Below are 23,277 nucleotides of genomic sequence, written 5' to 3'. Positions count from 1 at the left end.
AGTCGCCATACGAGCAGTGGGGGCAAAGTATCATGACAATCAATCATTGGGTGCTGTGCAAAACCTTTAGCAACAAGGCGAGCCTTGTGCTTGTCCAAAGAACCATCGCTAAGGTACTTGGTCTTGAAGACCCATTTGACGCCAATCACCTTCTTATGAGAGGGACGAGGCACGAGGTACCAAGTGCCATTCCTCTCAATAGCCTCCAACTCGGCTTCCATAGCTTTCTTCCATGGTGCGGACTGTAAAGCCTCCTTCACGGAGGTGGGCTCTCGATCCTGTATAACACAGATCATCAAACAGTAGTTAGGGCAAACAAGCTCCGTAGAATGTGCTTGGTGCCTCCGTAACCGCTGCGAACCATCATGCGATCCCCACTCCTCAGGGACCCCCTCAATCCCTGAATCTCAGAGTGTGTTACAGGCCCAACGAGGAGGAGGCCAGACCTCTCCTCGTCTCTCTCCATCAACTGAAGACTCTAGGATATCCACCGGTGGTAACTCCACGAGGGTGACCGGTGGAACAGTAGACGTTGTATCGAAAACAAAATTAGAATCAAAAGACGCGGGCTCCAAAGGAACTGTCTCGGGAGCCCAACTCTCCCCTGGATCTCCAAGAACGGAATGCTTCTCACCCACTGCTATGGCCGGAACCTCCACGAACCGCACATCTCGACTGGTGTACACATCCCGCTTTACAGGATCATACAAGCGATAGCCTTGGGACTGAGAGCTGTAGCCAACAAACACCTGTCTTCGGGAAGCCGCTTCAATTTATCACGATGAGTCTTGGAAATGTGAACATAGACATCACACCCAAAAACCCTGAAATAAGAAACATCGGGCTTAGTCCCAAAGTAAGCCTCAAAAGGTGTCATCCCATCAACGGCCGAAGTGGGGGATCGGTTAAGGATGTGGACTGCACTAGCCATAGCCTCGGCCCACAGAAACTGAGGTGTCTGTCCGGTGCTCCATCATGGTACGCGCCATCTCGATCACACTTCGGTTCTTCCGTTCAAGAATGTCATTTTCTTGAGGAGTGTTGGTGTTAGCAAACTCCTGATGAATGCTTTTATCTGCACAAAAACGAGCAAACTCATTAGAAACAAATTCACCACCCTTGTCTGAGCGCAAGGTCTTCAATTGCCGGTCCGATCGGTTCTCCTCAAAGAGAAGCCAATCCTTGAAGTGAGAGAAAGCCTCCAACTTCAACGCTAAGAAATAGGCCCAAGTCATCATGCTGTAGTCATCTACGATCAACATGAAGTATGAGCTCCCTTTCAAGGACTCGTTCCGCATAGGGCCACAAAGATCCGTAGATACAAGCTCCATCGGTGAAGTAGACCGCCGCGAAGCTTTGTTGGGAATCGCATCCCTATGCTGCTTTCCACGAATGCAGGAGACGCATGGCTGCTGGCTCACCACTATGTCTGGCAACCCTAGAACAAGCTGTCCACGTGACGCCCTCCGAAGATAATCATAGTGGAGGTGACCAAACCGAGCATGCCATAGCTTTGACTGTGTCTGAGAGGTAAGAAGAAGAGTAGGAAGAGCAATAGAAGGCGTCAATTTGTAGATGCCGTTCTCCTCATATCCTGATGAGAGAATCTTCCTTGACCCACGATCAAGGACTCGCACCAAATCACTGTCAAACTCCACCAAAAGTCCCAGTGAACAAATCTTATGAACCGAAAGTAGATAATACCCTAAACCTAGCACATGCAACACCTCTGAGGTATGGGTATCACCACGTCCATCTGGAATAAGCTGCATCTCACCCCGTCCTGCAATAGACACCAAAGAGCTATCTCAAATGAGAATCTGCCCACGCGAAGGTCGCAACTGGGCAACACCAACTAATGAAGGAGTCATGTACCGGGAGGCACCACTGTCAACGATCCACTCTCGAGCCTGGGGAGCTATCATCGCAGCATCAGAAGCCTTCGGTGTAGAGTCCTCAATGATTGCTAGATGAAGAAACGCAGCTGATGAGGGTGCAGCTACCGCTCTAGAATCCTTCGAGTCCTTCTTGTTGGTGTCCTTCTTGTCTTTGTCGGGGCAATCCTTCTTCCAATGGCCGGTCTTACCACAAATATGACATGTGGATTCTTTTTTCTTGTCCTTCTTTGACTTGTTGTCCTCCTTCTTTTGGTCCTTCCCCTTCTTCTGAGAGGCTTGACCTGTCAAAGCTTCCGATTTGGAAGCATGCAGTCCCTTCAATTGTTCCTCTTGGTCCAAGACCATAGGAACTAGATCTTCCCACCGAAGAGTAGACTCACGCCCCGAAGCAATAAGGACGGAGTAGAAAGTACCGAATCGTGGCGGCAACTGCAACAAGAGTCTAATCGCCATGTCTTCGAAGGAAATCGGCTTCCCCGCATTCTAAACCTGCATCTGAAGCTGTCTAAGCTTATTGATGTGCTCCCGCAACGAAGCAGACTTGTTCATGGACAAAGTCTGCATCTGTACCTCCAAAGAAACCCACTTCATAAGGGTCATCCGGTTATACATCTGATCAAGCTCCAGCCATATCTCCCGAGCCACCGTCAAGTGCTCGATGTGGGCTATCACGACTGTAGTACAAGACAGAAAAAGAAAAGAACGAATCTCGGCATTCAGTTTGTCCCAATGAGACTATGCCTTGGCCAACTCCGCACGAGCATTGGAAGAGAGTTTGGACTCATCTCTCACCGAGGGCCGGTCGATCTCCTCCTGTACAAGCTCTGCCAAATCGTAAGACTCAGCGATGGCCAACATCACGCCCCAAATGCAGTAATTGTCGCCATCGAGATTTTGATCTGAGGGAAGAGCCGGTAAGACAGGCACCTTCCGATCCATGATCGTCTGGAACTCCAAGTCAATCTCTGTAGACATCTTCACCTGTAATGCCTTCACAAACGCAAAAGCAACCCCCTCTGACTGTGAAAACGCAGCCTACTAGGGCTCTTTCTTCCACGTCCCGAACCTTCTTCACCCGCCAGAGGCGATGAAAAAGTAAAACCTGCACTTGAAAGCTGAAAACAGCCTTCCTCCTCTTCAAACAGCAGTAAACAGCAGCAAATCCACCAACTGGACTCCTTTCCCGCGCGCCCACGCTCGCTTCAGCCTTGTTCCTATGCGCAGCCCTGCCGCTCGCCCTCGAATGCTGGAAACGCAGCCTTGTGTCACGATGGAATCTCCTCTTCAAGTAGGTTCTTGACTCAGTCAGCCCTTCTTCACTGCTCTGATACCATGTCAGAGTGCAACGATGCAAAAGCGTGGGACCAAGACTGAGAGAGAGTGAACGCAAAGAGAAGAGAGAGAGAGAGAAAGAGACAGTGGAAGATGAAGATCTGCTGTATAAAGTGTGCTGTATACAAAGATATGCAGATATGTACATGGGCGCAGTGCGCGGGACTGCGTGTCTCCACCTCGACGATGCAACCTGCTGTTCACCTCGAAGTACGCTGCAATCTGCACGAATCTCCAGCCTGTAATCTGCAAACAGAAGTGTGGAAAACTGTGCAGAATGTCGGCTATATATAGCCAGAAAGCATGCGCCCAGAAAAAGCAAGTCGGCTGCATTAAATACAGTCGACTGATCAGTCCGACTGGACTGCCACGTGGTGACCGACTGGTCAGTCCGACCAGACTCTGATAATCGCTAACAGTCTCCCCCTCGACGATGAAGCTTATCCCCTATGGTCTGCAAAGAAAATCTAGGAGGCTGCTCCACATAGACTTCCTTCTGCAAATAACCATTCATGAAAGCACTTTTCGCATCCATCTAATAGACCAACCAACCATGGTGAGTGAGCGGCTAGTGCAACAAACGAATGGAATGATATCAACCGCGTAGTAGGTGCAAAGGTATCATCATAATCAATGCCATATTTTTGCCAAAAACCTTGCATTTATCTAAACTTCCATCAGCTTTCAAACCTTGCATTACAAGATGAGCCTTGCATTTATCCAAAGTTCCATCAGCTTTCAATTTAGTTCTAAAGATCCACTTGGTCTCAATGACTTTCTTATGGCTCTAACAATCCATCAAGGTCCAAGTCTTGTTACAGTCAATGCTCACAAGCTCCTTTTCATTGGCCTCTCGCCATTGGAGATACTTTTAGAGCCTCCTATCGACTCTCCGGCACAAAATACACTATATAATCTACTGTAAAGATAGACACAAATTAAACACTAGGTGCAAGCTGAGCAAATCTTCCAAGGCCCTCAAAAGTGAAACCCCAAGAGAGAATCTCCAAATATCACACGGTCTATTGGTACCAATTGTTGAGAAACCCTTCACCCACAATTTGCATTTTTTGCGTTTTTGCATTTTGTGTTTAGGGTTTGCAGCCCCAAAAAGAAGCGCCATCCTAGACTGACTCTGTCTATTTATAGGCCACTCTCTCATTCATTCCTTACGACTAATTCATTCAGTTTGTCACCTCTTCTCTCCAACCTCTTCACTACTCTCACACCCTTTCAGGAGGACATTGTGGTTCGTGGTTCGTGGTTGTCTTCATCATCTTCCTTGTGTTACGGCGCCCTTGTTCCCTTGTATGACATTCATTTGATTATCCACCAAAAGCACCCACAAAGAAAAGTAAGTCAATTCATCATATTAATGCTTCAAAAAATAATCCCACATGTATCTTGAAAAATCATCCACTATCAAAAAGAAGTGCATCACACAATTAAAGGTGGCAATGGGTATCTGTCGACAAAGATCCACATAAATCAATCTTAGAGACACCTTAGCTCTGTGTGATCTAATGAGGAAACAAAGTTCAGTGTTGTTTCGTGAGCTAACACATTAGAGAAATGTCCTTGGATAGTTTGAGACATACCATGCTCACAATCACCTAACAACATAATAGCTCATAGAGTGCGTCGTATCCAAGATGTCCAAAGCAATAATACCAAAGACGCTTATTATTCATAGGCGCCCATGTAGTAGCACAATAGCATAACCAGATGGCCCACTACGAATTAACATGGAGGCGAATTGTGGTATCAACTAGTCCACACCTAGGTAAGCAAGGGTAGAGAGCCCATGCTAGGAATATCCCCGAAGTGCATAAGGTGGAGGCTTGGCCTCCGCAAAGATGCATGAGGACTACCCAAAACAAAAGGTATGAAGGCCCTAAAGATTATATCCATAGTCACCACATGTAGGGAACAAAAAATGAAGAAAAATAGAAAACGAAGGATAGGGACCGGACGCAAACATAAAAACTATATGTTTTCTAAACATTCTTGAGATGATCTATAAAGAGACTAAATAAATATGACACATTAACTTAAAAACCTTCTTGAAATCTCACATAAAAGTTCAAATTTCAAAACGATAAGTAAAACTTGAAAACTATATAAGAAAAAAGGATAAGTAGAAGTAATATTCGAAATGAATACTCGCTGCTCAAATTAACGACTAGCAGACACAATAAAACTGAGTAATGACACAAAACTAGGAACTGCCAAAAATCAAGACTCGCAAGGAGTATATAGTGTAGCATGTACACTCAATAATCAAGTCTTTTCCTCTAGATCATGATCAATCTACAAGAGGATGCTCCATCTCATGCATGACATAATCAAACTAAGTAATGACACAAAACTAAGAACTGTCAAAAATTAAGACCGGCAAGGAGTATATAGTGTACCATGTACACTCAATAATCGAGTCTCTACCTCTAGCTCCTGATCAACCCATAAGGGGACGCTTCATCTCATGCATGACATAATCACCATTCTCAAGATCTCTTCACTAGGCACGGTGAGCTCACCACTTGTCCTCCCCATCCTATTGCTTCTCTCATACCACAAATGGGTCTGCAAGTGTAATCGTATGTCTTTCATAACATCCGCAAATTGGCTCTACCAAGTCACTTACTTTTCGCACACCTAAACAATTTCACTTTTTTCATACAATATATAAACAAGAGCTCAATAACTACTCCAAACAAGAGAAGCTCACAACAAAACTCAAATATTGAATAGCCAAGACTTGCAACTAAAGCCCCTCAAATCCATAATTTCTCTCATACCACAAATGGGTCTGCAAGTGTAATCATATGTCTTTCATAACATGCGCAAATTGGCTCTACCAAGTCACTTACTTTTTGCACCCCTAAACAATTTCACTTTTTTCATGCAATATACAAACAAGAGCTCAATAACTACTCCAAACAAGAGAAGCTCACAACAAAACTCAAATATTGAATAGCCAAGACTTGCAACTAAAGCCCCTCAAATCCATAGTTCTCCCACCATGGGGCAGCCCTCAAATACAAATAACCTTAACATCGAAACACAAAGGAGCATGAAATTGAGCCAATGTTGGAACACTGCACCTGCATGGTTGATATGATTGCACGATCAGGTTACATTCATGAGGTAGAGAGATTTATTGAAGCTATGCGATGCCCTCCTTGCAAGGAGATCTTAACAGCTCTTCTTATTGGATGCAAAATGTATGGTAAAGTAGAGTTGGGACAAACATGTTTTCAGCAACTTGTTCAGATAAATCAAGAAGATGCAGCTACGTACTACGTACTTACTGCTTGCAAACATTTATGTGATTATAGCAAATATCAATTTTTCCCAATTTTCTTCAAGAATTTTAGGGCTTTTGCTAAAAATCCCAAATCTCACCAAAATTTTGAAAATTTTGCATTCCGTTCTCAAAAATTGCTCGATTTTAAACCAAAATTTGGGGCTTTTTATGTTCAAGCTCAAATTTCACTAATTAAATTTCTAAGGGCTTTTGTGAAATTTTCCTAAATTCATCAACATTGAGACCAATTACACCTTCTATATCAACATTTGCATATATCAGAGCTCTTTAAACAGAAAATTGTTCATCAAAGCCATCAATTTTCCAAAAAATTTTAAGTTTTTGTCTTTTTGTTGCTTTATTTTTATACTACCCCAACATTTGTACTTTAGATAGCCGCTTGTCCAAATGCCGACAATTTCAACAAGCAATGGCAAGGCAAAATGATTTGCTCAATATGTTTGGAAACTCAGACAAATTGCATGGCACTAATTATCCCATGTGGGCATACATGATGAAGAATCTTCTTGTTGCCAAGAAACTTTCAAGTTATTAATAAGGTTTAAAAGTTAGCCCTCCAAGCCCGATTACACAGATTGCTACAAGTTTTTCTAGCTCATCCACTACAACCAATGGATCTTCTACTCCAGCTACTCGTACATCTCCCACAGCAAATCGATTTTTGAGATGGGATATGCATGATGCCCAAGCTCATGCTTTAATTGCACTCTCATGTAAGAGACAAGTTATCCCACATATCAAGTCATGTACAACAACCAAGGATACTTGGAATAAGCTTTGCTTCCTTGTATCACATGTGTAATGAGGCTCGTGCAACCTATTTGCATAAGCAACTTCACATAGAGCACATGACAAAGGGTGATTCTATGGATGCATACATTACACGTGTCAAGGATATGACGAAGCAACTTGTTGATATTGATGAAATAATTCTCAATGTCTCTCTTGTATCTACAATCTTGCACGTCTACTTGATACTTATCAGAGTTTTGTCACTACACTTCATTTCCTTGCAAAAGATGCTAATGCATACACATTTGACGTGTTGGTATCACTAGTGTTGCAAGAAGAGCAATCAAGGCTAAATTGCTCTAACATAAGTATAAACAATCAAGCATTTGTAGTCAACCCTCAAAAGAAAGGAAATTCAAGGCAACCCTCAAACTCAAAGGGTAAAGACAAAGCAACTTCTTCTACAGACTCTTCAAGCACCAATGATGACGATGCAAAGAACAAGAGGTGTAATTATTGCAAAAAAAAGGGGCATCTTGTTGAAGCATACAAAAGGAGGATGGCAAGTGAAAAGAAAAAACAATCGAACATTAGTGTTATTGAAAATTCAACAAATGCAAGGGATATAACTACACATTTGGCAAGGTTAGTCTTATGCCTTTGTTGTGTGTTGTTTGTATAATCCTTCTTCACATGAGCATGGTATTTTAGTTACTGAATGGGCAGCACATGGTTTTTTGACAACGAAGCTTCCAAGCATATAACATCCTCTCCTAACTTATTTGTATCGTATGCAAATGTACAAAAGGAGGGATCCGTTGTATGTACAAACAATGCTTCATATGCAACTCAAGGCATTGGTCAAATTCCCATATTACAATGAATGGAAAAACTATCATGCTTAAAAAGATCTTGTATGTGCCAAGCATAAACAATAATTTTCTTTCAGTTTCAACCATTACATATACTGGTTTTGTGGTTAAATTCCACATGGATCAACGCAATGTCTGACTATAGTGATAGAGATGTCGTCATTGTCAACAGTACATTGTACAATGCACTCTATCAACTTGATTTATATGAGAAAAAAGCATCAAAGGATGCATTACAGGTTGATGCCACCATTGTGGAAATCACTGAGTATGGCATGCTCGGTTTGGTCATCTTGATTATAGCAATTTACTTCACTTGAAAAGTTTAAAAAATTATGCTTAATCTCCCTCCGTTAAAAGCACCTACTCATAATGTATGTGAAAGGTGTAGACATGGCAAAATGCATCGTGCTTTGTTTCCCGAAGGTGAATCTATACGTAATGATCAAAAATTACAGCTTCTGCATAGTGATGTTTGTGGGTCCATGCGTATGAAATGCATCAAAGAATACTCATACTTTGTTACCTTCATTGATGGCATGACTCGTCATTGTTGGGCATATGCTTTGAGGCACAAATCAAAAGTGTTTGCATTCGCATGCTTTAAACCTTCTTGGCCTTGGATGAAAATGACAATGGATGCAAGCTGATTACACAACATACCGATCGAGGGGAAAAATACATGTCACAGGAGTTCAACTCTTTTTTGATTGAAAGGGGCATTATACATCAATATATTACATCTCACACATCTCAACAAAACAATGTGGCTGAAAGAAAAAATCAAACTTTGATAGAAATGACTATCACACAATAAGCTACCCCCAAAGTTTTGGCTTAATGCTATCATATATGCAATGTAAGTGCTAAATCATAGCCCAACTAAAGCATTGACTTAATGTACACTTTATGAGGACTAGAATGGCGAGAAACCAATGGTGTTACATATTCGTGTATTTGGTTGTTTAGCATATGCTTTGGTGCCATTGCCACGAGGACATGAACAGCAAGACAAGGCTGTCAAATGCATTTTAATTGGTTTTAGTGTGGAAAGTAAAGAGTATCACTTGTACCAACCCTCCACCCAACAAGATTTTTTATTAGTAGAGATATAGTAGTTGTGGAACATGCTGGTCAAACCTTCATGAACTGCAAAAATCAGCCCAATGTAGAGCCTATGGTTATGTTTATCAGTTTGTTAGCATTGTTTCAACAAAATGCACCTGATTTTAGTCAATTTGAACAACTTACTGAGGGTTTACAATATCACCGCGACATGAAATTTTGAGCTGCTTTAATATTTTCAATAACATTAGATTAAGTTATTGATCAAATGTGTAAGATTGTTAAGCACATGTGATGCACATGGCAATTATTTCATAATAGCAAGCCAAGGGCCCCAAGTATACAATGGTTGTCAAAGACAAAAGTTGTGATAAGTTATGTTTGACAAGTACTAGGTGGTACTCAGTGTTACATTTAGGCCTAGAAAAATTTATTGGCCACTAATGTCAATGGTGACATTAGAGACTAGGTATTAATTAATTAATTAATGCTTGTCTAAGGACTAATAACTGCTCAAGATACTTGGAAGACAAAGCAACTTAGTCAATTTAATTATTGGCTAATGAAATTAATTTTTTGAGTATAATATTCTAAAAATAAATTTAATAGCTGGATAATGCTAATAAATGAAATAGGAAAGCTGCCACTCGAAATTAGAAAGCTCCCACTTGGCAAAACTTGCCCATGCAAGTGCAAAAAAGTGTTTTTAGGAGTTATTGAAGTCTATTCAAACCATTGTGAGTCAAAAGGAGACTATTAGGGGACAAGGAGATGTTGTTCATCTGATTTGCAGCCACTACGGACCAACCCTAGAGCAAGTGACAACAATCTAAAGCCCTCCAAGAGCAAGTCATAGCAGGCCAAGGTCCTTCTGATGTAGATAACAGCATACAAGAGAGGATAGTCAAGAGAGGATAGTAGCTATTCTGGTGGTTCTAAGCTGTAGATGACAGCTTCCATGGTTGTTTGAGCAAGGCAACAACAATTTTTCAACATTTCTTATTATGAAACTCTAAGATTTCTCTCTCTAGAGTATTCTTTCTCATCCCCCAACTATCTCTCAGGTTATCTACCCAACAGTTTGAGCCATCAAAGAAAGATTTCAATCAATCTCTAATGTGAACCCTAATTTACAACATTTTGATAACTGTGTCAAGATACATGCTCAAAATTGCAAACCTAGAACTTCAATTCCAACATTTGAAATTGAGGAATTTCAAGGAGATTCAAGAGATCAACCAACCAATGTTAAGTCTGGGACTCAATTTGTCTTTCAAGAAACAATGTGAAAGTGAATCTCCAAGGAAATCAAAATGCAAATTGGTTTGGAGGCTTGCCGGTCAATTTTGACAACAAAAGGTACTTGAAATAGAGGAAAAGATCAAAGGATCTCAATTATACTCCTTTCATTTGCAATATAAGATTTAAAAATCCTGATAATGAAACCATGAAACCAACATTCCTTCTTAGAAAGAGCAATAATTCCCTAATCAAGCACTTAACTATAATAATCAGTAAATGAATATAAAACTTGAAATGCACAAATTACCTTAATAATCTCGAATATTTGACACCCTATTGGCTCCAAAACTGACACCCCTTTTGGTATTTCTTTAACTCGATTGCTAATGGAGTGGATACAAGCTCGAATTCACAATCTCCTTTGCTATTCCAAAAAGTCTCTTTATTGTAGCAACAATCAACAATTAATTCAGATCAATTGGTCCTTGATTTTTTTTCACCCAAGACTCGCACAAATGCAACTACTAATTTGCCAAATGTTGCCCCAAATTACAATGAGTGGACTCACATCTGAATGCCCTAACAATTACACAAATATCAAGTGTTGAATTCAATGCACAATGCCTTTATCAATTGGCACAAGTCCCAAGGTAGTTGTCAAAACCCTTATCTCTATTGTAAACGCAACAATTTTGGGCTAATTGTTAATTTTATATTATGTATATATTAGTTGGAAATTTTCTACAAGTTTAGGCAAATAGCATGGTTGGATAATGATGGCTAATGTTGTGACCTTGATACCTTATGGGAATTCTACTGCAATATGTTTTTTGTTAATACAATGCAGTGCAATCGAGTACGATTGCAAGAATTTCAAGAAAAATGTCTATCACAGGCACATGAAATTTTAATATACTTTAATGTTGCCAATAACATTTGATTGAGTTATTTATCAAATGTGCAAAATTATTTAGCACATGTGATGCACATGGTAGTTATTTCATAGTAATAAGCCAAGGATCCTAAGAATACAATGGATGTCAAAGCCAAAAGTTGTAATAAGTTATATCTAACAAGTACTAGGTGGTGCTCAATGTCAAATTTGAGCCTAGACCAATTTACTAGCCACTAATATCAATGATATAGATACTAGCTCAAATATACAATCTCCTTTGCTATCCCAAAAAGCCTCTTTGTCGTAGCAACAATCAACAATCAATTCCCGCCGATTTCCCCTTGATTTTTTTTCACCCGAGACTTGCATTAATGAAACCACCAACTGCCCAAATGTTGCCCTAAATTACAATGAATGGACTAGCATTTGAATGCCCTAACAACTACACAAATTTAAGGTGCTGAATTCAATGTGTGCAATGCCTTCACCAATTCGTAGAGGCCCCGAGGTAGTTGTAAAACCCTAATCTCTATTGTAAACGCAACAATTCTTGGCTAATTTTCAGTTTTATGTTATATATAAGCTAGCTGAAATTTTTCTACAGCTTTGGGACATGTGGCACAATTAGACAACAATGGCTAATGTTGTGACTATGATGCCTTATGAAAATTCCAATAGAGGACAATTACAAGGATTTCAAGGGAGAGGTCTATCACAAAAACGTGAAATTTTAAGATGCTTTAATCTTGCCGATAATATCTATTTAATTTATTAATCAAATATGCAAGGTTGTTTAGCACATGTGATGCACATGGCAATTATTTCATGGTAATGAGCAAAGGATCCCAAGGATGCAATGGGTATCAAAGGCAAAAGTTGCGATAAGTTATATTTGACAAATACAAACTAATACTCAATGTCAGATTTGAACCTAAACGAGTTTATTGACCACTAATATCAATGGTGACATTAAAGACTATAATTGATTAATTAATGTCGGCGGTCTAAGGACCAATAACTGCTCAAGGATACTTAGAATTATTATTTTGAGTACTAAAATAATTATTAAATTAATTTTTAAAATTAATATTTTAAAAATTAACTTTATAAACTAGATAATGTTGAAAAATGGGATTAAAAGACTGTCTACTACTTGGCAAAACTTACCCATACAAGTGAAAAATACGTTTTTAGAGGCTAATGGAGTCTATTCCAACCATTGTGAGAAAATAAGGCTGTTAGAGAGCAAGGAGATGTTGTCGATGTGATTTGCAGCCAAATAAACCAATACTACAATAACTGATAGCAATTTAGAGCCCTCCAAGAACAAGTGACAACAACCCAAGGTCCTTCTGTTGTAGGTGACAGTATAAAGAGAAGATGGCTATCTTTCTAGTAGTCCTCAACTATAGGTGATAGCTTCCATGGCTGTTTGAGCAATACAACAATAGTTTTTCAATATTTCTTGCGATGAAACTCTAATTTCTCTCTCTACAGCATTCTTTCTTATCCCCCAACTATCTCTTGAGTTAGCTCAACATTTCCCAACAATTTGAGCCATCAAAGAAAGAGATTTCAATCAATCTCCATTGTAAACCTAATTTACATCAAAATTTGGGATTTTGACAGCTATCTAGGAATGATACTCAAAATAGAAACCTAGGACTTAAATTCCAATAGCTGAAATTGAGAAATTTCAAGAAGATTCAAGAGACCGACCAATCAATATCACATTTGGGGCTAAATTTGTCATTCAAGAAGCAAGGTAAAAGCCAATTTCCAAGCAAATCAAAGGGCAAATTGATGGGAACAATTATTGGTCAATTTTAACAGCAAGAGGCACTTTGAATAGCGAAGAAGATCAAAGGATCTCAATTGTACTCCTTCCATTTGCAATATACGATAAAAGAAATCTTGACAACAATGGAACCATGAAACCTACATTCCTTCTTGGAAAGGAAAGTAATTCTCTAATCAAACACTTATCTACAATAATCAACAATTGGCACCCTTGTTCCCTATCACATTCACTCCATGATTCAAAACATCATCATTCCATTCACGAGAGTTTCTTCTCTCTTCACTTCTCTTCTCCATGTTTGCCGAGTTCACTCCATGTTTCTCCCCACAAACCCTACTGCCTCACCGGTACGTCATCTTTTAACAAATTACCTTCACCCATTTTGATGGAGATGAAAAATGCCCCAAATTCATTGAAAGTATAAACTTTACCTCTATGAAAGAGGGTCAAAATCTTATCATGAACATGAATCATTGGATGCACATGATGGCACCAGGGTATACCAAGCAAGACATCACATCCTTCCAAAAGAGCAATAAAGAACTCTTCACTATCCACATAACTCTAAATGTACAAATGAAGCAATGTCATTCACTAAATTTTCCAAACAAAGGCTAGAAAAAACATAAAAAAGACTAGGAGAACAAAAATAAAGGCTTAAAAAGGAAGAGAGTCGTTCATTCTTGTTGGAAACACATCATGAGAAGTTCAAGCAACCATCATGAGCTAAGTTTCAGCCATTAGCAGCAAGGGTTTGCAAATTTGGAGCAGCTGATAGTTGCACAAGATCCTAGGCAACTAGTGGACAACCCCAAGCTGAAGGTGCTAGTAGATTTGGGATCTTCCAATATAAGCGACAACATTTATTGCTATTGTTACAGGGCAACAACTACATTTGATTTATTTTCAATCATTTCTCACAAACAAAACTCTAAATTTTCTCTCTTCTTAGCATTCTCTTTCATTCCCCAACCATTTCACAATCTTGCTTCGAGAATCTCAACACTTGGACCCTTAAAGACTAAGGAATTTCAGTTTTCTCTATTATAAACCCTAATTTACACAACAAAAATTAGGATTTAACATCTAGCTCAGGAAGCATGCCAAACATTGAAGACTCCAAGGCCTCAATTATTCAAGGCTGAAGGTGATTTTCAACTAAACTCAAGTGGAGGACCAGCCAACCATCAAATTTAGGGCATTTATACTCTTCTCGAAGTGGGTCAAGGCCAATGGACTAGCTGAATCAAGGAGCAAAACTAGATTGAAGACCTGTTGGTCACTTTGGACAGCAAGGGGAATTTAAATTGCAAAGGCAATTGGGAGAGCACCATTGTAAATTAACTTCTACTTCAATGAAGCTTAAAAAATACCAAAAGGAGCAATGTCCATTGTCTAAAGGTTAGTACATAAAATTGTGTTTGTTGGGTTTTACTCACGCCTACACTCACATAGGAGTATCAGTGATCTACAGTAGGACACTAGGGCACTTTTTACTCTCTATCGACTACACTCTCTGTGTTGAGCTTATACCAATCTCTGATTTAACATTTGGTATCAAAGCTCGATATTTCCAACCAGCGGCTGCTCCACCAACTACAATACCAATCGCCCTATTCAAGCAGCTACCACAACCATCCCTGACCTGTCTTGCAACATTGTTGCCATACCTCACCTATCACATGTTCAAGCTGCACCACCTGTCTACCCTAATAACCGTTGTTACTTCCCTATTCAATCATCTACCCACCACCTAGGACACCACCTCTGCCAAGCTTGCCACATGGTCTTGTTCAGCTCCGCCAAGCTTGCCTGCATACTAACAGTGCCACCCACCACCCTAGGCAATCCCGCCTACACTCCCAATCACACCCACAGATCATGCTCACCTTATCTTTGACTTGTTCTCGATTGTCACAAATATATCTTATCATTTTATTCAAAATATCAAAGCCACAATAAGGGACTTTTGCAAAGAAATGTCTATTTCTGCTACAACAAGTGCTTTTATGCACGAATTGCAGAAATTTGTTAGAATTTGGGTCAAAAATTTTAGGGCTTTTATATGTTTCGCAAGCATTGGCATATGTAGTGAAGTTTCAATCTCAAATTGACAAAAAATCATACACATTGGATGATCAAATTTTAAGGCTTTTGTGTTTTTTTTACTGCTAAGCATTGTTCTTGCATTGGACAACATGCTACTTGCTGAAATCTGTAAAAATTTCAGCACATTGAGATAGCAGTGGTCAAGTGTGACACAATTTAGTTGATTACAACTTGGCATTTGCCATACTTTCTAGAAATTTGCAGATTTCCAAGTCAAGCTAGCTTTTGTTTTTTCTCATTTCTTTTGGAAGAGTGACATTTATCATGGCAAATCAAGGACAGAGTAATCTATTCACTTATGTATCTACAGAGGATAGATTGGATGGCAATAACTATCCTCTATGGTCCTTCATGATGCAGAAAGAATAACTTGTTGCAAAAAATCTTTGAGACTGTCCATAGGGAAGAAGTTTGTCTTGGAGATATAACTCCTGCTGCTCCACAAGGAGGTCGTGGTCAAAGGCAAGCTCTGATTCAGCCACCACCCAAAGAACAACTGCACAAAAGGCTTCGGACACTAAGGATGCCCAAGCATTGTCACTTATTGCATTGGCAATTCACGAAATTGGATATTCTTTAGAGCAGAAAGGGTATCATTGTTATAACCCTATCATAGTGAGTTCAGAGTGAGTAGGAATGTTATTTTTTTATGAGATGAGTAGTTGATATGCATCTACTTATGATGCATTGGATGATGATAATGATCATGATAGTTGTATGGAGAAAGAAAAGCAAGAATCACAAAGCTTTAGTGGACCAAAAACATCATCTAGTACTACATTTACAGTTAGCCCTTGGTCTGGGAGACTGAGAAGTACCCCCCCGGGTGTATCTACAGGTGTTACAGGTAAAGACAAAGGAAATAAAAAAGTGTCTGATGGTAATGATCCATCTACTAGTCATTTGGGATTTGATGGATATTCTAGTGGTTCAAAGAGTTTGAATCTGGCATATTCAGTCTGCTGCTACTTCACGAGTAGCATGGCTTACACTTGAGCTTATATCTGCTAGAAAAAATGATACTTGCATTTCTTTCTTAAAGGAGCTTGAAAATGTGAAGATGGAAGAAGGTGATGCTATCCACGATCATCTTAATAAAATTCAAGACTTGCACAAGCAATTGATGAATGTAGATGAATATTATTCTGATGCTCAAATTATCTCTACTACTTTGAACTCTTTGCCACCTTCTTATTTAACCTTTCATGCGGCATTAAATCTCACAATGTGAATTTCTCCATAGCCACTTATCTTCCTTTAGTTAGAAAGAAGTGGGATGGATGTTATAGCCTCTAAACAAGCTTTTATGGCAAGACAAAAGGGTAAGGGGAATCAGTCCAAGAATGCTCCGTAGAGTTTTGAAAGTTTAGGAACTTCACAGAACAACAAGAAGCAGGGGGCATTATAAAAAACCAGGTCATTACATTACACAATGCAAAAAATGCATTACCAAGGAGAAAACAAGTCTAGGATGTCTATTTCAGATGCTATTCTATTGCTACAAAGTTTGCATCGTTCATCATTGACCGTAACTACTATTTTTACACTTGTAATTATGATTATTTGATTCTATCATGGAGAATCAAACATGAAATTTAGTTACATTGCTTGTTGAAAAGAAAGCCATTGGTACTAATTGGATCTATAAGCTGAAATGAAAAGCCGATGGATCCATTGATAAGTGCAAGTCCAAGCTTGTGGCAAAACGCTATGCGCAAAAGAAAGGCATTGATTATGGGGAGACATTTGCTCCTACATTCCATATGGCTACTATCCGGTGTATGGTTGCATTGGCTGCCCATTATGGTCGGATTGTGCACCAACTTGACATTAAAACTGCATTTTTACATGGGGAATTTCAAGAAAAAGTGTATGTTCAGCAACCCATGGATTTTGTAGTTGAAGGATCTGAACACTTGGTATGCAAGCTAAAAAAGGCTTTTTATGGTTTGAAGCAAGCTCCATGAGCTTGATGTGCCAAATTTGTTGTCTTCTTACTCAACCAAGGGTTCTGATTGTGCTAGAGATTTTGATTCTCATCACTCTACAAGTGGAAATTGTTTCTTTCTTGGCTCTTCTTACATTTATTGGCTTAGTAAAAAATAATCCACTGTTGCCACATTGTCTTATGAAGTTGAATACAAGGCAGCTTTCACTACTACAATTGAACGCGTGAGAACGCAAAGACTAAACTTTTTAGCATGAAACACTAGGGCAATTTTTACTCTCCGTAAGAGAGGTTTTTTCCCCTAGTCATATTACTCTTTATTTGTATATTTATGTTACACAGTTCGATCACTTATTACACATTACACACTGATGTGTATGAACGCGCCTTAAGGTACTTACACAACCCTAAAGTCTAAGGGTTGTCCTTTGTACTCTTTCTTACACACTTTCTAACTAATCAAGCAATGCAATGATCACACTTTCACTCTCTACTATCTACACTCTATGTGTTGAGCTAATAGCTGCCATCTCTCATTTAATAGTATTTTCAATTTTTGAATAAATGCCTAGCGCTTTAATTAAGTTGTAATCAAGAAATTACCACCCAATAAAAGGGTTCAAGGAGTAGAGTTTACAAGGAAAAAAATTTAAATGAAATTTAAAGAAACCATAGAAAAAAATAATGTGTTAATGGAAAGGCCATTGAAAAACATGGAGCGAAGAGGCACCATGAAGGAGAGGGACGTCATCTTCATGACATAAGGGAGAGAAAAAAGGAAAGAAAATTAGGAGGGGGCATGAGGAGATCAAGAAGAGGCACCATCTTGGAAGACTAAATGGAGAGAGAGAATGCCATGATTGTCTTGATCATCACCATGACTATGAGCATCATCTTTTTCTCCATGATCATCATCACCACTTGTTCCTCAACATTAATCATCTCTAACATCATCAATTTATCTCCTCATTTCTCCTCTTCAACTCATCATTCCTTCCTCACAATTTCATCACAAGACATAAAGACAACATAACGACGCAATTCGTGGCTCATGGCAACCTATTATGACCAATGAAAGACCAAGCCACTTTAAATCAAATTTTCAAGCCAACTCCTAAGAGTTGTTTCACTAGATAGCTAAGGTTTAGCGCTAAGTTCAATTAACTTAACAAACTTTTCAAGTATTCAATGCGCTCTTCCATAATAGTCTAACAACCAATGCCCAATGTTTGTGGACTCGAGTAAAGCTACTTAGTTCCATTTACGTCACTTTTCATCATAACTCACAACTGGATCTCTAGATAGACACTAAAATTCTAACCCTAAGCTAACTATGGCTTCTCTCCATCTTACAAGGATGGCTACTCATAATTTTTCTCCTATCACTTTGCAATGGCTTATCCAAGAATTTGTTTGTTTAACTTTCGAAAAGATTATTTCAAAGTATAGATCTGTTTAATCTATAAGTTCATAGTTTCAATTCATTTTTAAATATTTTCATCTTCTCCTCTAATATGATTTAATTGGCTTTAATAAAGTTAATAAATAAGCATTCAAAAGAGACAAATCTAATGCCTAGTAATACCCATAAATCTTAATTCCCTTTCAAAAGCATTACCCCACTCTGTAAGTGATAATTCATCGTTGCACTTTGAATATTCAAATAATTAATTTATTTTAAGTTTCAACAAAAACACCCCTTCTCTCCCTTCATTTCACTACATAGCAAACATCATAAAACAATCTCCTTTGTTACATTCATGCTTGTATAAACAAAATTTATTCTTAGAATCTAGATTTTTCCCTAAATTAATAACTTAATCTATTGACCCTCCTCTCTTGAGCTTCCTCAAACAACCAAGTGATGCTTATATAGGTAAATTAATTATTAAATTTCAATATTAATGCTAAGGCTTAATCCTCATACAACCACATTGGTTAAAGATAAGATCAAATTTTATTTATAAAATACTATGTTTAATTTGTAAGCATAGTTGTTTCTATATTATTTCTTTTGATTAGAAAATAAATAAAGTTATATCAACAGTAATACTACTGAAGGATTTTCAGCAAGCCCTTCATCTTCATGTGCCATAAGTCTTAAGAATGGATATAATTTTAATTTGACATGCAATTAAAATGTAAAGATTTTCAATAAATATTGCTTTTAAAATATATTTTTATTAGTTTTTCTCTTTATAAAAACTCCAAAATTTTAAGAAAATTCATTTTTTTCACATCTCCCCAAAATGTCATAATTAGCCTTCTCTTAAAAATTTTGGAAAAGTTTAGTAGACTTTTCACAATACAAATTTTATCAAAAAAATATCAAACTTAGTAAATATTCATTTTGTATTTCTATAGAAATTTTTGTATTTTTTATATTTTTATAAATTAATTCAAAAATTAATAAGTGTTAACAACTAATCGCAATGAGGAGATAACCCTTAATGCATTGCAGAAAAATTATAATTTTAGAAAGTTGAACCATCATGTCTTTCATATTAAATAAAGACGATCGAACATCTGCTTGGAATTTTACATATTGTGCTAGTAGTTGCGCCTTTAAAGTTCATATCTTATGCAAAGTAGCAAAGATATCTTGATCAGCCAATTCTTCAAATCAATCCTCTTGAATTTCCGCTTTGAGATGAACTCCATACTTACTACGAAATATATTATAGCTTCCCACGCATAAACTAGCTTTGTGAAGGTTTCTTTTAACTGGCCTTTTAACCAAAGGTTTAAAGAACGTTAATTCTCTCTCCTCACATAACAAGCTGCCATGAGCCACAAATTGCGTCGTTATTCTATCACCATGTCTTGTGATGAAATGGTGAAATTGAAGAGGAGAAATGAGGAGATCAATTGATGATGACAAAGATTATTAATGCTCAAGAATGGGTGGCGACGATGATTTATATTCATAGTCATGGCGATGATCGGGACAATCATGACATTCTCTCTCTCCCCTTTAGTCTTGGAAGATGGCGCCTCTTCCCGATCTCCTCCCTCTCCCAATTTTCAACGGCCTCCCGCAAACACGACATGAAGATGACCTCTCCTCCATTGGGCCCCTTCGCTGTACGTTTTTCAACGGCCTCCCTCAAACACGACATTTTTTCCTATGGTTTTTTCGAATTTCATTTTAATTTCTTTCCTTGTAAACTCTACCCTCCCTCTGAACCTCTTTATTAATGAGATGTCATTTGAATGAGACGGTATATTTGCTTCCCAAGCTGAACTAGTGGATTTCATTGATTGCAATCGAAAAGGGCAACTACAAAAATCCATATGACAAGTTCCCTCCTAAGGAATTGTAGCAAGAATATCGTGCAAGATTATTTTGACAATGACTTTGCATAACACTCTCACCTCTTATTACATTTGGCACATTAGAACTTACAATTGCATATGGATTTAAGGAAACGGTCACACATGACACGCTCTTACATAGCCCACTTAAAGTACTTGGATATTTTATTTGAGGTTCCTTGAATAGATCATTCCGTTATTGTTGGCAAAGTTGCACCTCTTCCCACCATCTAGTAGATGTTCTAGCATCTACTAGTGTAGCTGACCTTTGTAGACTAGCATACTGGCCTTTGTAGACTAACATACTAATGGACTTGGGATTACTTAAGCCTATCGATAAATTTATGCTTTTGGGTAGGCTCGTCAAAGACTGGATTCATCTTTCGAATAATCATTTCCATTAGCTCAATAAAATGCTCAACACTCTCAATCAATCCTTGAGATACGCAGTCCAATTGAAGGGCTAACCTATCTTGGAAACCTTGCCATCAAAATTTTACTAATAATGCTCTTGGAAACCTTGCCGTCAAAATTTTACTAAGAAATCCCTTTATGTTGACCATCTAGGTTATCGTACCACCTCACTACTTCATCATTTAACATTGTAGAAAAAACGTGAAGTTTTTGATCATCGTCGACTATCTCATTTGCAACACAAGTTACTTCAAATCTTTGTATGTGTGCATCAAGATCTTCATCCCGCAGTCTCCCAAATTAGGTAAAATCGGCTGGCCTTACAAGATTGTAAGCCATTGCTTCCCTAAATAATATCCCTATAACCCAAAATCTTAAGCCTGATCGTCTAAAGTGGTGGGGGCATTTGAATGGAAATGAAATTGAACAACAAGGACTTGATCCTAATAATGTTGGGCAAACCTCAAGAAGCTACTAATTAACAAATCGGATAAGAAACGAGACAGCACATTCCCTACCGTGAGCACAGGATAAAATTATTTGGAGGAAAAGATATCGTTGATCAACGTGTCTTACCTTAATGATGTGTACGGGCCTTCAGATATCCGTTTCCCTGCTTTTATGCAATCTTCAAACCATCTGTGGTTGATGATTATGGTTCCCCATTTCTTTGCCAGCTCGTACTTTTCCCCTTCAAACTTCCAACAGACCTGGAGACAGAAAACTGCGATTACCTCACTTGTTTGGAAAACTTCTACTAGGTTACCTGAAAAGAAAGGATGTTACCACATGCGTGATTGATTTCCTTAAGCTTCCGACAAAGAATGCTCCAGACGAGTTGATGAGTTTGATGAGGTTGGAGCGTTCAACCCCAGTGTATCCTGTCACGGTAGCTATGACAGTATCCATTTCAGGAATGTGGCAGCCAGCAAGATCCATATCTGCTCCTGAAGTTTTTGACAGGAACGATGATATTCAGAATGGAAAGTCAGAAGATGAGGCTTGGGAGAAGCAAACGAGAGCATCGTCATTACCTTCTGCGTTACGAAGGACCTGAAGAATCGAAACCCTACTGCATCCTCCGGGATGGATTGACGCCTCCTGGTAATACCGATAATAGGCCTGATACTATTTGTGTGTGTGTGTGTGTGTGTGTGTGTGTGTGTGTGTGTGAGAGAGAGAGAGAGAGAGATGCCGCCCTCTTTGAATTTGAATATCCTCTACCTTTAAGCACCTGTTCACACGCACTCTCGGTCCGAGCTAATATGTCCTTGCAACGTGTCAATGCCCAAGGAAAATCGACGTTTCCTATTATCTAACAAGTTTTTAGGCCTTCCCTATGCCCATGTGGTGATCACCTTGAATGATAATTTTTCTTACCACATAAAATAAGAAAAATGAGAAAAAATAAATTTATTTTTATCTTATTGTTTCAAATATCCGCGGCTTTTGCAACGTTTGAGATATGCATTCATCAAAATTCAACCAATTTATTGAATCGTTTCTGCAATCATCCTGCTCGTGCTCACTTGCTTGCCCCCCCCATCCCCAAAAACCACATATGGCTTCTCTATAGTGTCCAACACCTCCTACACAAGAATAGACGATTTCCACATCGTTGTGATGCACGATTAGATCCAAGACATCATGTGGCACAACCATGACACCATGCGCGCAGATCTAAGATGTTGGCCTAGTCAAGTCAAGCAGTCATGTTGCTCACCATATGTCCCTTGTGTTGGAGTAAGTGGACATGAGACTGAGGTGGCCATCTCCATTGATGCCCTTGCTAATTGCCCATTATTGCTCTATAGCTCAAACTTACAAAAACCATTCAGTCGTCAACTAGATTGATCACAATGATGTGAAGGATAAAGCATCCATTTTACCAAATTTCACTATCCATTATTGAACATTTTTTACATGCAAGTAACCTAATGCTTAAGTTGACCTTACTACTTTTCAAGACATAACTATTGCTTATGTTAGCATAAAATTGGTACCTAGAGAAATGGCACACAACAGGCTATGGAATTTCTCCCAAACCTAAAGATTAGCATCTGCAATTTACAAAAGCATAAACCAGGTTGACATGTTTAGCTAAGGAGTATGAAGTTCCATATGCAATTCTTGCATATTTGTTATGTAGCAGTTTACTGATGGTGTTTAGACATGCGATGTGTTTTAAAGTGAAGTATGTTTGTAGATAAGATTTAGTGTTGTTTAAATACATTGAGAATCTCGAAAGGGGAATATGTATACTTATATAGTTTGAGTCAATGATCGTGAGTTTTAGGGTCTATTGTTGATTCCGGATCGTCACATG

The 23,277-nt window shown here is 38.7% G+C and overlaps 1 protein-coding gene across 4 annotated transcripts in view; it reads right to left on the bottom strand.

Moving 5' to 3' along the window:
• The window catches only part of LOC148031511 (zinc finger (C3HC4-type RING finger) family protein / BRCT domain-containing protein), a 28,920-nt gene extending 6,800 nt beyond the window's left edge, over positions 1-22,120 (bottom strand). Inside the window, exons 1-3 of one of the 4 annotated variants that reach the window (XM_087685025.1) lie at positions 21,986-22,120; positions 21,738-21,898; positions 21,528-21,661 (exon numbers count right to left, since the gene is read on the bottom strand). In XM_087685025.1, coding sequence (XP_087541151.1) covers positions 21,528-21,661; positions 21,738-21,890 — 287 coding nt within the window. In that variant the 5' untranslated portion in view covers positions 21,891-21,898; positions 21,986-22,120. Of the gene's footprint in view, positions 1-4,828; positions 5,319-5,672; positions 5,957-21,527; positions 21,662-21,737; positions 21,899-21,985 lie in introns of those variants that run through there. The other 3 variants (XM_087685028.1, XM_087685029.1, XM_087685026.1) reach the window with 3 other exon arrangements.
• Positions 22,121-23,277: the final 1,157 nt, after the last annotated feature.

Source organism: Lygodium microphyllum, chromosome 9 (genome assembly GCF_053477565.2).
Source record: "Lygodium microphyllum isolate KBCC chromosome 9, Lygodium_microphyllum_v1.1.10, whole genome shotgun sequence".
Lineage (NCBI taxonomy): Eukaryota > Viridiplantae > Streptophyta > Polypodiopsida > Schizaeales > Lygodiaceae > Lygodium > Lygodium microphyllum.
Note: the sequence above shows the minus strand (reverse complement) of the source record. Positions and strands in the feature narration are given on the sequence as shown.